This window comes from Barbatula barbatula, assembly GCF_947034865.1.
Source record: "Barbatula barbatula genome assembly, chromosome: 8".
Classification (NCBI taxonomy): domain Eukaryota; kingdom Metazoa; phylum Chordata; class Actinopteri; order Cypriniformes; family Nemacheilidae; genus Barbatula; species Barbatula barbatula.
Genome location: NC_136771.1, coordinates 21,344,292 through 21,360,664, shown reverse-complemented (window position 1 = coordinate 21,360,664; position 16,373 = coordinate 21,344,292). Strand labels below are relative to the sequence as shown.

At 41.9% G+C, this 16,373-nt stretch overlaps 1 protein-coding gene across 2 annotated transcripts; it reads right to left on the bottom strand.

Annotated features, from left to right (window-relative positions):
* Positions 1–835: 835 nt before the first annotated feature.
* pcdh18a (protocadherin 18a) lies at positions 836–8,377 on the bottom strand. 2 transcript variants are annotated; one of them, XM_079461976.1, is made up of 4 exons: positions 5,483–8,377; positions 5,198–5,286; positions 4,172–4,341; positions 836–2,045 (listed from the first exon to the last, which is right to left on the bottom strand). In XM_079461976.1, the coding sequence occupies exons 1-4, from the start codon at positions 7,970–7,972 to the stop codon at positions 1,384–1,386; spliced, it is 3,411 nt and encodes a 1,136-aa protein (XP_079318102.1). In that variant the 5' UTR covers positions 7,973–8,377; the 3' UTR covers positions 836–1,383. The 2 variants fall into 2 exon arrangements, with proteins under 2 accessions (XP_079318102.1, XP_079318103.1); XM_079461977.1 differs by having other exon boundaries at positions 5,198–5,253.
* Positions 8,378–16,373: the final 7,996 nt, after the last annotated feature.

Genomic DNA, 16,373 nt, shown 5'->3' with positions numbered 1-16,373 from the left:
GATTAATCCACACTGGATCACATCGACTGGCTACAGTCCAGACTACTAATCCTCAACATCTGCCTGCTGTTAAATAATACACGCCAACAGGTGTTAACCACACACACAACCACATACACATATACAAACACCAAAGATTCGACTTCAATGATTATTATTTGCTAAATATTATGCGTGAACATGCCCGAAAAGATGCGACCAAAATTTTGGAAGCATAGTTTGGTTTTACGTAAACCCATAATCTCGCTATGAGGTAATTACACAGAGATATAATTTATGACATGGGGTTATGGCTGATTACTCGTGGCAGAATTATCTCTTTAGGTCTGTAAAGACAGCAAAGTGAGTGGGTTTTAGTCATCAGACATATCATTAAATGTTATTTCTTGATCAAATGTACGTTCATATAAAGTAATGAATCAAATCTTTACGGGAGGATTTGAATTGCACTCCAACTAGTAAATGTCATGAAATGTTTTATATATACTGCAATACCTGCTCTGCTCAAGGGGGGGAGCTCCCAGTAAAAGCAGCAGTGCTGGAGACCATAAAAAGGTGATTCATGTTGGTAATGAGAATCATGGAGCTCAACACATCCTGTAGGAGTTGATAAATACAGTCTAGTTCATTTTTAAACAACTTTTAAGGCAATAAAAATGCTTTCATAGGAATAATAAGGGTGAAATTTTCCTGATTCGGGAAAAATTATGAATGTGAAGCAGACAGACCGAAACAAACAGAAGAGAGATTTTCAAATGTACATTTTAATGCAACAGAACTGTAAAGTCGTCAATGCAACATTATTGTAAAATCGTATGGGAAAGGTTTGTTGACAAAGAGTCCTTGTAAAGTCTCAAGAGAAATTCACAGTCACTCATGGCTGAAGCATAAACCACTGAAAGAGAGCACCTTTCTTACACTACTGAGAGTATTAAGTGTTCACAATAATAACTGAGAACTAGACCACTGACGATAGTTTGTATACTGTGTATCCTTACACACACATGAACCGTTTTCCGTTGTATAAACAAATCTTGATTTGATTTGACATACATGCATACATTGAAATATAAAAATAGACATTTGTATTGCTTTCTGTACAAACATATATATACATATATATATATAAATATGAAGTAAAAAAAACATAAAAATGAAAAGGCAGGTGTACAATCACATTGTGTTCACGTTTGTACAAAAAGACCAAAAAGTCTTTCAATTTTGAAGTAAACAATATCAACGAAACGTTTTCACAAGCGACTCGATCAAGGCTACAGCGCTGAACTTTCTCCCTCTCTCCTTCTTGAAATGATTATTTCACTCGACGAAAACAAAGTGAACAAGAATGAGAGAGGGAGATGTTCTTCAACAGATTATTGTTGTTTAGCTCTGGCGTACGTCCTGAAGTAGTTTGTTAATTTCGGCAACCAGTTCGCTAGCATTGACAACTTCGTGTCTCGTGTCGTTGCGTTTTCCCTGCCGCTGGCTGAGCACGCTCTCCAAGTCATCCTCTTCGTAGTTCTCTGGAATCTCCTCCATCGCCGGCAGCCATTTTAAATGCGCCTGCGATGCCGCGTGATTGGTTGAGCTGTGTCCGCTCGTCACAGCACCGCCAGGGTTCTGAAAGTGAGTATTGGCTGCCCAAACGGCCACACCTTGAGGGTAGACAGAGCCCGCGGAAGACCCAGGTGCCTTACCCGGCAGGAAGCCCTTTCTTATCTCCATGGTGGTGGAGGATGAGGGCAGGGGAGTGCATTCGTCAGCATCTCTGACCTCGGTGTAAGAAGGCGGCAGGAGACGTTGGAAGACATTGTTCATTTCGGACAGCAGAGAGCCACCGCATTCCTCCTCGTGGTCCTTACCGAAGGTTGAAAAGCTCTTCTTAGCCGAGTCGATGGACTGCTGGTCATCCTCTAGGACCTGAGGCCTGCTCTCCTCTCCGGGGATGTACATGTTAACGCGGTAATCTGAGGATGCCTGAGATGGCATCCAGCACTGGTCAGAGTGACCCAACACACGACACTCCTCTGTACACAATTTCATGACTGTTGAGAGAAAAATATAGTTCTCAGTGAGGAAAAATCAGTGAGGAAAATCACATTTAAAAGCTACATCCAAAAAACCTTAAGATCGCTCAGACAAGAGATTCAACAGAAAGCTATCTAAAAAGTATAAGTCTCCAGTTTCAGAAAAGATCTTAACATCCCAACATCTGGGATTGATTATGCCAAATTTCTGCGATTTCAACTCAACCCTTTCTCATACCTGCAAAATAGTCGCTTTTCGGCTAAATTCGCCGTTTTGAATAAAACATTTGTCATTTATGTGAATCATGTAAATAATTTTTTGTCCTTTGGGGGGACAAACTTTTGTATGGCTTGTATCTGTTTTTTGACCCATCTTTTTTATGAAAGCTCTTAATAACTCTTTTTTGAGCTCTTTAAACGCGATTCAATCAGGTCCTGCACTTTATCTCTCTTTTTATAACTCTCTTAACATCAATCCAACACTTTATTTTCACAATCCTGCATGTTTTAAAATGCTTTGCTTCCAATGGACATGCATCCAGTTTGTATTAGGAAAGACCAAGGAAGGTGCACCTCTCAGAAAACGTAGAAAAATGAAGATCATTTTACATTTTTAATGACGATTTGGAGCACTGGGATTGCGAGACGAGGGAAATGTAATGTAATTTGAAAATCTCTAACTATACCAAAATCCGTATTTTTTCATGTAGCTCAAAAGGATTGTCATGTGATAAGCTGCTGCTCCATAGGTGTCATGTGGTGCTCTTAAAGAACTAGGGCAGGCCAAAAGCAAATAAGCAAAAGAAAAGGACGATACAACACCTCACCCAACCCCAATCATTGTTTGATTGTCACCGTTTTCACCTCCTCCGAATTTGTAGCTAGGATTTGCAACAAAGTCTATATTTTCTGAGCTATTTTATCCCCATTTTATGACTATGTGTTTCATTAAGTCTCTGTAAATAAAAGAGCAACCTCTGAGCAGTGCTATTCTCATCTGCGTTCATATAATTGCAGATTGACTGTGCTTTTGTCCTCGAAACGCACATGAAAATGAAGCAAAAAGCATTTGAATTTTGTGGTGTTTGGCTGCAATCGTGATATTTTTGTAACCACTACCTTTCCCTGTGTCTGTTTAATCACTCGCTTTTTCTCTTCAGCCTAAGACAGTGTAAATGTGTGTATTTGTGGTGGATTGGACTATTATTTCCTCGTATTCATTCTCTTCTTTGAGTGACAGCTCTGTGCTTTCAAAGTCTGAAGTGAAGAAAATTCACGATAATTGCTTTCACAATGCAGTTAAACACACACACAAGCATGCACACACTTCTCTCCCCAAGGGGCTGTGTTTCAGCCCCGCTTCTTCTCTTTTATAGCAACCTGTGAACATCGATTAGTGTTTCACCTCTTCCCTCACTAAAGCAGTTTATTGTAATTTTCTGTCTTTCCTCTTTTCCAGTTGTCCCCTCTTTTCACCCCCTCAACTTTTCCTCTCTCCTGTGCCTGTCATTTCTAAAACCTCAGCCATATCTGATTCGTGCGAGGCGGCGTCGGCAAAGTAATGAATGATAATCTAGCTTAACAAAGGATGTCAGCCAATGACAAACTCTCTCTCTTCAGAGCTCCTCAGCTCAGCTCAGCCCCAACCCACCCGCCTCCAAAATCCTTTCTCATGCCTCTTCATTTCTTATTCTATATTCTCGTTTCCCACTCTTGTTTTCTCTTTGTTTTTCTTATTGCTCATTGCTCAGGTTGCTCTTTCATATCTCAGGAAATGTTGAGAACTTTCTGTAACTAAAATCCTAATTTCTTTAGATTAATTTTTGAGGAGAAAACATGACAGAAACATGACATGAATATTTTTCATTGCTGCTTATGAGCAACAATTGAGACATTATGAGATCTAATTTGTGAGACATTTAGACCAGAAAACACTAGTCAGACACTTACAGGTCATCCTGATGCACATATTTGCATTGCAATAAACTGCAGCAAGTCACCATAAACATGTGATAGATATTGCATCATAAACTGTTCAATGAGCTATGCGCACAAGCTGATGAATGTCATCATTCACGGTGATAAAAAGGTGCTCAGCATAGGCACACATAAACATAAAGACCAGCAGGAGATTGTTTTCTCACCAGGGTGGAGACGGTGGTGCCCATCACTGTGGAAGAGGTCTCCGAAGCCGTCGCCTAGCAACCTGTCGATGGGCGAATCGCGGCCCATCTCGCAGTCGCTGTCGCCCGCATCACTGTCGCCACGCCCACTATCTTTCAAACTAAACTTATCCATGTCCTGGAGGGCGTACCTGTGTGAATGTTGACATAAAACCTTACAGTTAGAAGTTGTCAGTGTATGTGTGTTGTTTGAAACATATTTTCAGAATACAAATGGTAACATTAGTTACAGTGAAAGAATCATTTAAAAATCATTTTTAGTTTGATGTCTCAATCACATTCATGCAAACAGATTTCCACTAAGACAGATAACACATGTTTAGTTCCTATTCAACACAAACTTAACCACAATAATCTCTATGCATTGCATACAGTCTATGAACATGCACTTATGCAGAGCACATGCCCCACCCATCATGTGCACCAGTTAAAAAAATCATTTGAACTGGTGCAGACTATGAACATATTTAACTGTCATGTAAACAGTGACTCAGTGCAGTCTTTCTAGAATGCTGTATTTTTCCCACACCCATAAATGACCCCCAAAATGTGTGACTCACATGAGCAGATGCATGCATGCCAAAAAGGCAAAACCATGCACAAATGCCAGCATGTTTTTAAATCATTAAAATGTCTCATTATATGGAACAATGGTCGCCACAATATGCACAGGATAAAATGACATGATCCCAGAACAAAACGCAGATGAGAGGAACAAAAAAAGGCACGGAAAGCAAGCTATGACCTCATGTGAGGAGCAGTCCAATCAGGATCTGCGAACGTGGGTGACCACGGCAACAGGGAAGTTCTGTCCTATTCTACCACAAACATTTTAGGATACCTATCATCCAATCCGATCAGACCAGCACCGCACAACAGGTTGAGTATCACTACCCATCTACTCCACTACACTATGTCGAGCACATCATGCCCATATAAGGAGTTGGAGCTTGGAGCGTAGTATGGGTTAGTTTGTTGTAAGTTTACCTGTAGCTGCGAGAGTATTTGTTCCCTCTGAAGCTTGGCCGCGGCTGATACTGACCCTGATGGAGCATTGAAAGGAGCTGTGAGACTTGCTATAGCAAAAACAGATGACATAAATAAAAATAAATACTGATGGAACACAACACCCATTCACACGTACACACGCACAAATGAAAGTGTTAGAACACCACACAATGACGTGAATGTTATGTTGACACAAATGGATGTAAAAATGTGATAGACATTGAGAATTTATTTCTTAGGTTAACGTGAGCAAACATCTATTACCTCCACGGGGGGCGTGGCATGTGTAAGTTCCAGGGCGAAGTTCTCAGGAATGTGATTGGAGGAAATCGTGACCAAGCTGTTCAGCGATTGCCGGCTGTGTTGGCTCTGTCGGCTGCCCATGAGGGCCCGTTCAGGTCCGGGCGAGGATGCGGGTGAGCGATGGTGCGCCCGTATCGGTAGGGTCCCGTTGACAGTGGGAACCAGGGTGATGTCGCCTTTGTGTATCTGCCTTGAGGGCTTTTTCGGGTGTTGTTGATAGGTGGACTCAGCCACCCTGCAGTTGTAAGAACGAGTGTCTTTCTTTTCCCGTGAGCAGCGGAGAGCAAAGGCCACCATGATGATGAGCAAGATGGCACAGATTGCTCCAAGCGAGATGATGATGATCATGGAAATATCCAGAGGGCTCTCTGCTGTTCCGCCACCCGTTAGATGTGGGTTCATGTGGTTCTCAATATTTTCATAAAGCGAAAGTCTCAGCAGGGCCCTTGTGCTCAGAGGTTGTGCTCCGTGGTCCTCTACCTGCACGGTCAACTCCACATGATCCACTGGAATGTCCTGCATGCTGACGTTGGTGCGAATTTCGCATGTTTTAGCATCTATGTTGAAGTAACCTGCATCGTTGCCACCTATGAAGGAGCAGGAGAGGTCTCCGTTGGCATCAGCATCACGGTCTATAGCCCTAACGACAGTCACCATGTCACCCGCCTCTGCATATTTGGAAACTGGAACGTCGGCGGTGTGGTTCCACAGCTGTGGCATCATGATGACCGGTTTGTTATCATTCTCATCCAACATGGTTAGCACTACGGTCACGTTGCTTCGAAGCAGAGGACTTCCGGAATCCCGGGCCTGGACCAGAAAGGAGATCTGACTAACGTCTTCGCGATCAAAAGTACGCAATGCATAAAGGTCTCCGTTGGATGGGTCAATGGTGACGTAAGTGGAGATGGAGCTACCATGGACCATACTTTCAAGTATGGAGTAGCTCACTTGGCCATTTGGGCCCAGGTCTGGATCTGAGGCCCGGACTGAAGACAAATAAGCTCCTGGAGAGTTGTTCTCTGCCTTGGAAATCTCATATCTGGCCTTTTCAAATGTTGGTGCGTTGTCGTTTTCATCCTGGACCTGCACGGTGAAGTGTTTCATGGTGGATAGACTTGGAGAGCCTATATCTTCTGCTATAACGCTCAACCTGTACTCTGACCTCTTCTCTCTGTCCAAAGTGACATTAGTGAGGATCATATAATTCTTCTCATATGTCTTCTGGAGTTTAAAGTGACCCTGGCCGTGTAGTCGACACTCCACATCTCCATTCAACCCAGAATCCAGATCATCTACCCTCACCAAAGCCACAAAGGTATCTACAGGAGCAGTTTCTGATATGTAAGCTATCTCTTCATTGCCTGTGGACATCAGGTTAATACTGATTTCAGGTTTGTTGTCATTTACATCAATCACTTTTATTATGACCTTACAGTGGGCAGGCATTGAGTTGGGGCCCATATCCTGAGCTTGAACATCTATGTCATACGAATTTGTGGTTTCAAAGTCCACCTTCCTTGTCAAAGTTAACTGACCGTTATCAGAATTAATTTTAAAGGTCTCTAAAATTTTTGGGGATACGTGGCTGCTAAAAGAATAAACGATTTTTCCATTTGTCCCTTCATCTGGGTCAGTGGCATTTAAATCAATAAGCAAACTGCCTACAGATGAATTTTCAACCAGGTTTATCACATAAGATGGCTTCTCAAAAACCGGGTTGTTGTCATTCGAGTCAGCTATGGTGATTTTAAGCAGCGTTCTTCCAAATTTGGGGGGAACGCCCCTGTCTGAGGCTGTGAGTTGGAGTTCATAGCTCGCACGCACCTCCCTATCCAGTTCTTTAAGCACCACGAGCTCTGCATACTTCGCGCCATCGGTTCTGGTTAGAATATCAATCTTAAAGAAGTCAGACGGGGTCAGAGAGTACGTGTGTAAAGAGTTCTCCCCGACGTCGGGATCGGTGGCGCTGTCAAGCGGAATGCGCGTGCCCACAGCGGCTGTCTCTGATATCTCTATGGGAATGACGGAGCGGGCAAACTGTGGCGCATTGTCGTTAATGTCCAAAATCTCCACTTCGATGTGAAACAGCTGTAGGTGTTCCGTGGGAAGGGTGAGAACGTCAAATTCGATAGTGCAGTTTAGATTCTTCTCGCACAGTTTCTCGCGGTCTATTTTGGTCCTGATGCTGATCTCGCCGTCCTGGTCGCGCACGGATAGGAGAGATGCGCTGCCGCGCTGCATGGCTCTGAATCGCAAGGGTATCGAGCTCGGAAGTTTCGATAAAACATCAGCAACATCTTCTCTAAGTCTAGTAATGACTGTACCGACATTCTGCTCCTCGTACACTTGATATTTCAGAGTTTTAGCCGAGGCATGACGTGCCAATGTCAAAAGCACAGCAAGTTTGAGAAAAGTGGCACAGAACACTGTGCCCTTGCTGTTATCCATGCTGGGTGTACAGAAATATCTAGCAGGCACCGAAATAAACTCCCAGAATGATTGTCGCCTCTTTGTTGTGCTGTCTCGGTCCTTTGCATGCGTTGATATCGTTTCAAAAACACATCCAGTCCAAATTTCAGAGAAAAAATGTCGTCAAAGATGTTCCACCATCTTAGAAAATGAAGAGATCTGGAGTGCCGGAGATTGAAACAAGCACTGGCACTAATAACAAAAGGACATATCCCCCTGTCACCAAGGAGAAATCTGTTGCGCGTATCAAGAGACTGGAAGCGCAACCTCCGTCTGGAGAAACTGTGTGCGCGTATCTGTCTCCCGCTGTCTGAAGACACTCTTTGACTGACTAACCCAAAATAGCAAAACCCCCTTTAGAGCCAGGGCTTCAGAAAACGCTTCTCCCAAATCATGCGCTACCCCTTCTCGTTGCGACTGACCATTCAACACAGAGCCACTATAGATCCCAATTAAATGAAGGGGAGGAAGGAAGTGGATAACTCCGCCCTTTAGGGTCTCCCCCCGTCCCCCTCTCTCTCGCTTTCTCGCTCTCTCTCTGGAGCGCGCCTCAACAAAGGATGAGAGGGCATAATTTAGAAACAGCTTAACTTTCACTCAAATGGTCGTTTTTATAATTTCTGAACCTATATAATAAACTGTATATTTTCATAAATGCATTCCGTTCAATAATATTATAACATACCTTTACTGTGTTTCAACTAATCAGTGATGCTATCCTTTTTATAAACCTCTTAGAATTCGATCACGTTGTGTGCATCTGGGAATGATGGTTGTATGGAATATTGCGTGCCAGGTCGAAACATCAGTTTTAGGTAATCTGCTTAAGTGCCTTTCTTAAATCCCCTTAGTGTCACCCGCTTTCTTTGCGTTGGGTGCGAGTGTTCTCACGCGCTTCCGACTAGTCATCTGCCATCCTCACTGGGGATTAGCTCTGTGTCGAATCGCTTGTTGTGATGAATAAGCGAATAAAAACTTACTCACGCGCACAAACAGCTCTTCGCACGTGAATATTAATGTTTTACAAGTCTTTGGTGTGATATCCGCCAAATGTATTAACCTGACCTCCACATGTAAGCGCTTGCAGAACAAGAATGGCCGCAATTTGGAGCGTCACTTGGACCAGTCGGGTGGCAACACGGCGCTCTCTCAGTTTAAACTGGAGGGAAATTAGTTCAGTTTGAAAGTGTAAAAACGAGGACAATTCAATTGCTCCATCACGCTCACGGGCAAACGGATGAATAAAATACATTAAATGGCCTATTTCCTGACTCTGACTCGAATTCCCATGGTGATATGTTAACCCGTGGAAATGTAGCCAACCATATCAAACGTGCAGAAGTCGGGCTTGGATTAATAAAAGGCCCTTTGGCGACAGATTTGACACATATGCTGCTCCTCTTTTCCCAAGTCTGGAGTTCCAGCGCTTTAACAAACTAAAAGGGGCCTGTGTGGAGACACGGGGGACTGTTTGGGAAAGTGATTACGGGGAAATTTCTGCGTTACCAGAAGGCGCACGTTTGACCCCACAGTGTTCTTTTGTGGAGTTTATTCTTTTCACGAGACACCATGTTTGCGAAACGTCTGCATTTCAGCAAGCCAGGACGATTTTAACCAGGTTTGATACGGGCGAACGCTTTCTTTGGCTCCGGAGCCGTAATGCAATTACATCTGTTCTAATCACATTGCCCGAACAAAGACGTCAAAGTCTTTGCAGCATTTGTGGGCTTCTGGAATGCCCGCAGTGTTGCATGAAAAATCACACAGTCTAAAAGAAGTGTGATAAGTAAAAACAGATGCACGGCCGGCCTAATGCACTTAGACACGGTTTGGCTTTAATAAAATCTGACATAACCTATTTAAACTTGTGAACAATACCATAATGAAACGAATGCTTTAATGCATTAACTAGCGCGCATACAGGCAGGTGCAACTTCCTGAACCATAGTCTGTATATTATTGCGCATATTTTCTGTTTTGTTTTTTCTGTTCAGGGCGTCTAAAAGGGAACGCGCACAACCAGGCTTTGATGGCATAATGAAGTGAACAGACACAGCCTGAACATAGCATCTGCATTTTGGGTGGCAGAACAACTTTACAACCCCATACTGAGCCACTGCGTCTCCATCTACTTGACAGAGGCGCATCCCTCGCATGTGCCATAAACTCCAGCAATGATTGCCATTGATATTCTGTCCCTTCCCAGTCAAACAAAAGCCGCAGCAGGTGGAGCGTTGGCTTCCAAACTTCACGATCGAACTTTCCTTTTAGTGTCACCGGAATGCGCGTGAACGAACGCGATGTCGTTGTAAAGGCACGCGAGCATCTGTCGCCCGGTCTCTCATTATCCCTCATTCGATTAGCGCTTTCTCTTTTTCTTCTCCTTCTTTTCTCTTGCAAGGCGGGCCGCGTCTCGCTTTCTCAATAGACCCCCGGCCACAAAGGTCGCTGACAATGCGCATTGTTATTCATACCGGGCCAAAGAGCAAACTCTGTCCTCTCCCCCTGGCCGGGACGGACTTTTACGGCTTGAATTGGAAAAGAAGCGGGATAACAAGACTCAAGAGGCTGTTTGTTCGCGTGATGCATATAGTGCGCGCTCATAAGGGCACCATATTGAGTTGCGTGTCGTGGAGAGGGCGACAAATTTATTGCGCGGGGACCAAAGACTCGCTTTTTTTACACCGGCCTACTGTTGTAATTCAGTCCCTGCTATAAAACTACAAGTTAGTGTATGTACAGGCTAATTTGTGGAAATGATATGACAGCTGCACTCCAGGGACACTCTTTGCAAAGAGACTATTGCTAGTACTGACAGTGAGAGTATATGCTTACAGTGCAGATAATATTAATTATTGTATAAACAGACATAAGTACTTGAGATATGCAGATATTTCTCAAGTCAAGTCAAAACCTTCACAAAAAGGCTTCTGTTTAACTTTCATTCCTAAAAAATCCTAATAGGAGCACAAGATAGAATTTTACAGGAGTTTGGCTTCACATTTGGATTTCTTTGGATGCTGCAATAGAAATATCAGAACCTTAACTGAAATGTTGACATTATTCTTTAGGAGTTACACAAATTGCACATATCAAGGGTGCACTCTTCCTGTGGTCCGTGACGCTTGGATCTACCCCAGCCCTCTCATGACACTGCAAAGAGTTTGGAGAGGTTATACATTGATGGACATCTTAAAACATGTTTTATGGACTTTTTCCAATTCTGTTGAATTTCAGAATTCTTCTCTGGTAGGAAAATGTAGCAATCCTGCATTTTCTTACACACACAGGCAACTGAGTTATACAAACCTCTCAGCAGTTCAAGCACCATCAGCCAGGACAAATCACCCTGACACTGATGTCTGCTGAGGTTGCTCCTTACGAAGAATGAGAGGATGAGGAGGAGAGAGGGTACCAATGAAAGACAGACAGAGAAAAAGATGTCGCTGACTTTTTTGTTCTACATGTATGTAGCCACTGGACAAAAATCTACGACGAATGAGTCAATTTAAAGGAACAATTCATCCAAAGAATATTTACTCACCTTTAATGTTGCTCCAAACACGTGTGTTATCGTAGATATTTAACATTTGTTATGTAGATCTGAAGCCATGTGATACATACGTGTAAGAAACCGAAACTTGTCATTATGTCTAGTCTACATGTCGATTCTCCAAATGTGGTTTTAAAAAAAAAAGGGGAATTCGGTATTAATGTCGTAGATGCATCGTTTGTATTTCATCTTCAGTGATATTTTGCATGACTCTTATTGCTTCACATGAGTTGGAATATAGAGAACGAGAGAGTCACTTTATGATAGTTTTATATTGTTGTTTTTGTCTTGACAGCCCCTGGTCATCGTCACAAGCCCCATATTTCTTCTCAAAACATTTATTCTTGTATTACGCTGTAAGAAAAAACAGCATATGGATTTCGAATGGCACAAAGGTAGTAAATGATTACATCAATTTCGTTTTAAATGAAATATTCCTTTAATAACAAGAAAATAAATAATACCATAAAAATATGTGTATGAATAATGATGAACATGCCTCTCAGCCTCTGGCTCACACGTACCTCCTATTCGACTGGACTGCGCTCCGAGATTGACAGCTCATTTTCCAGACCTAGGATCACCATGGAAACTAATCAGACAAGCATAAATAGGATACATGTTGATGGAGTTGTTGCAGTAATATTTTAATGAATGTATCAGAATGCAAATGGTATTAGAGCCAACATGTTCAGCAGCAGTTGTGAATGGGTCAGTGCCAGGCCCTGGCAGGCAGACAAGCTAAGTACAGAAAAACACAGTTTTATTTTAAAAACCTATTCATAATTGCTTCATGCTTTCTCGGCTCACGTTTCAGCAGGCAATCCCCTTAGTTAGCCCACAGCGTGTATGAAACACCTCCAAATAAAGCTACATTTTCCCAGGGCTGTGTCAACGTGTAAAGCAAAACATCTGAGTTTATGTCTCCGAAGTCCGTCATGTTACATGATTGGAAAAATGTTGTGCTTTTAATGGCCCTTTAAACAAATGAAGCACAGTTCTCTTAGATTTGTAATTTTGTCAGACTGAGTCTGTTTTTTATTACTTTCCCTTATACACCTGGGAGACGTTAGAGGCTAAAAACGTGAGCTTTAAAACAACACAGCACATGCGAACCGAAGGCGTTTCAACAGAGGCCGTTAAACAGCGGGGGCCCGCAATCTTTTGGGTCCCCGTGAGAGCGAAGGGCTCCCGAGTTACATGTTTTCGGGCACTATATGTATTCTGAAGTTTGTTAGAGGTCAGATTTACGGCTGTGGGTAAAGGAATGGAGAGCAGCCCGGCAGCGCAGGGGTGAGTCTCCTGCGGGTAAATTTGGTTTAGTGGCTCCTGGGTGCCTGGGACATGAGAGACTTCATTATCCAGCTGCTGCACACCTAACATGGCATTAGATCATGTCCATGTGTGGTCAGTGGAGTTGTTTTTGTGAGTGCAGAACAAAGACAAAACACTAGACTTTGGTCAGGGCGTATTTAATTTGAAGCAAAATAAAATAAGGCTGTGAAGAAATTAAAGTGTAGTATGTTTAATATCTTGTGATATATTTTAAGAGATAGTTCCTCCCCAAATGAAAATTTTGTCATCAGTGACTCGCCCTCTTTTCATTTCAAACCTAAATTATTTTCGTTTTCTGCAGAACACAAAAGAAGATATTTGAAAGAATGTTGGTTCACTTCTATTGTATGGACGCAAAACCAACGGAAGTCAATGGGCACCGCTGTTGTTTGGCTGCAAACATTCTTCAAAATATCTTCTTTTGTGGTCTGCAAAAGAAAGAAAGTCATACACGTTTCAAAGGACAAGAGGGTGAGTAAATGACGCCAGAATTTTCATTTTTGGGTGAAGTATCTCTAAAGTGGTAAAGCAGGAACAAAAATACATTTAGGGTGAACTGAACATTTACGGCTCTAGGTCACAACTAATTTTCCCAGACCAATGTTTTTAAGTATGATTAAAAAAAAAGATAAACAAAAATATAACATATTGAACTGTATTTCTATACCCCACAGCCTGATTTTATTTATAATAAAATAAATATAATTTCCACCCAAGCGTTTAGGGACACAAAACCTCAATAAATTTTTTTGTCAGTGTGAACCAACCAATAAAACAGTGTTAAAAATGATAAAGAAACTTTTTTTTTTTTAAAGTTTTATTCCATGGCATCTGCAATTTGATTGGTTGATGAGATGAGGTTCTGCATTGCCAATAATGAACAAGATGCTTTTTCTTTATTTGATTGGAGCCAACTACACACAATCACCTGAGGCACTGCATCCGACTTTAAAGCCGTATTAGCAAAACTGCATAATGAGTTTCTTTTGAAATGTGCAGCTCACGTAAACATGACCTGCAGGTCAAATAATCTTTGATGTAATACTGCATAGCCTACAGGAAATTACACTATATTATGAAAACAACATCATCTTCAAAATGATGCTGCTGTGGACCACAATCTTTCCAAAAATAAGCAATCGATATGTATTAAGACCTAATAATGTTTGTGATTAGATGTATTAGACTTGAGATTTCAAGAATCATAGGCTACATCTTAACAGGTTAATAAAATGTATAAAATGCATAGTCAATTAAAAAATATTTATAATTTGCGTGTTTATACAAAGCATACCTATTCACCTCCTTTCCATTGGAAATACCTCACCATATTTCAGCATATCTAATACAGACGTGGCTTAATATGGAAAGCACGGAAACGTGATGCATTTACATTAAAATGCTTGGCAGAGGAACATAAATACCGTATTAGCCTGTTCAATGTACTAAAGCGGGTGGTTGTAACATAGGTCCAATGCAATGTTTTATTCTGAATCTCTATATCCAGTGCCAAACCGGAATCAAAAGCAACAATTTTGGGAAACAAGGGTCTTTGATGTCCGAAAACAAGCTATCGGTCTCTTCTCCAAGGGTGGAGGGGACGTCTTCTCATCTCATTTACACTGGTGAAGTGACAGGATCAATACCTGATCAATTCCTTATTCAACATTGATTCATCATTACATCAATTATCTTTGCTAACCGGGGACCTTTGCTAACCGGCACTGCTGAGATGGACTTAGTGGATGTTAAATAACAAAGAAAATGAAAACAAAACACATTCTTAAACAAACCTTATATTACACATACACGTCCAGCACACCTGTCACGATTAAGTCTGTATTCCCCTGTATTTGGACTTTTAGTTTGTTTTCCTGAGTTCTGATCATTTTGTAGTTCTTTGATAATTGGTTCGGTTTTCATTTTTGTCAGGTGTTCCTTGTTTGGCAGCTTATTATCCCATGTTTATATATATCCCTCGCGTTTCATTCGTCGTTGGATCCGAGTTCCTGTTGTTTTCTTGTATTACTTTTATTTCTTGTTTCTTTGTTATTTTTAGGTTGTCCTTTGTCTTATGTTTAGTAAATCTAATACTGCATGTGGATCCGCTTCCCTGCCAAGATCCTCTATGTTGTAACACCTGAAAGGCAAAGATATGGATATGGATAATTTGATGTCATTTTGAAACGTGCCAATATACTGTAGGCCTACTTTACATAAGTGACCATCGCCAAATTCAAATATGCCTTTTAACAGCAAAAAGGAAAGATGATGCTAATAGTTCCTCTTCCTATTATTGACAATGTCCCTATTATCACAGTTTCTCAACTATACGTTTCCAATCAGTCTGGAACACACAAGGCTGGAGCTGATAAGATAGAGGCGGAGATAAGACTCTGTTCTGTTATCAGCCCCATTCCCACATTCTCCCGCCCTATTTGCTCACATTTCATCTGTTATTGATGAACGGCTGCTAGCATGTCCAGATGCTAACAGCTGATAGCACCTTCATCACAAGCATGGCTAAACTTTCTCTACCTGAAGATAGCATAAGGAGATGCTGGGCTATGAGAGCCTGTAGCTTTTCTTTCCACAGTTTTTACTGGAACATGCCTGCTAACAGATGTTAGCAAACTCTAGAGTGTGGTAACCACATATCTCTAAAAAATGTATTTGTTTTACAAAGTTTTATAGTCAGGTCTGGGAAGGGGGGGAAAGCCGGGGTCCGGGGAGTGAAATTACGTGGGGGATGAAGTTCGACTTCACAATGTAGAGGATTTATCCATGAAATAGCATCTAAACACTATGCAAATTCTATACATAAGTACAGGGATTTTCTGAATCTGTAGTCTAAAAATATCAAATGTCTCCAATGAATGTTGGACATTTCCAGCACTGTTAGTGTGTAACCAGTAATATATTTCAGGAAACTTTCTATTCATAACACACTTTGAAGAGATGAAGAGAATTAAGATGGATGAATGGATATGAGATGAATACACATTACACGTCGGCTGCAAGACTCACAGTTCCTTTTGTCGGCGTGTTTGATGACCTCCAGGGTTTTTGAACCCTCCACACACACACGCACACACGCGCAAACACACACACACACACACACACACACACACACACACACACACACACACACACACACACACACGCACGCACACACACACACACACACACACACACACACACACACACACACACACTCTTCACAGGCTGGAGTGGAGACAGGAGGGAGAAGCAGGACAAAGATAGATAATAGCGCCTTTTTCCCTCTCATTTTTTCTCCTCCTCCGTGGGGGGTAGAGATCTTTCGGTCGAGCTTGTTGGAGTGCTGAGCGAGAGAGTGATTAGAGGAACCCGCCGTTAATTAAAGCGAAATAGGAAAGAAAGAGTGATATTAAACCTGCTGCGATGAATACTCCATTAACTATGAAAAGTGAGTGAGGGGGAGAACGCGAGAGGAAGACATGCATAGAAACA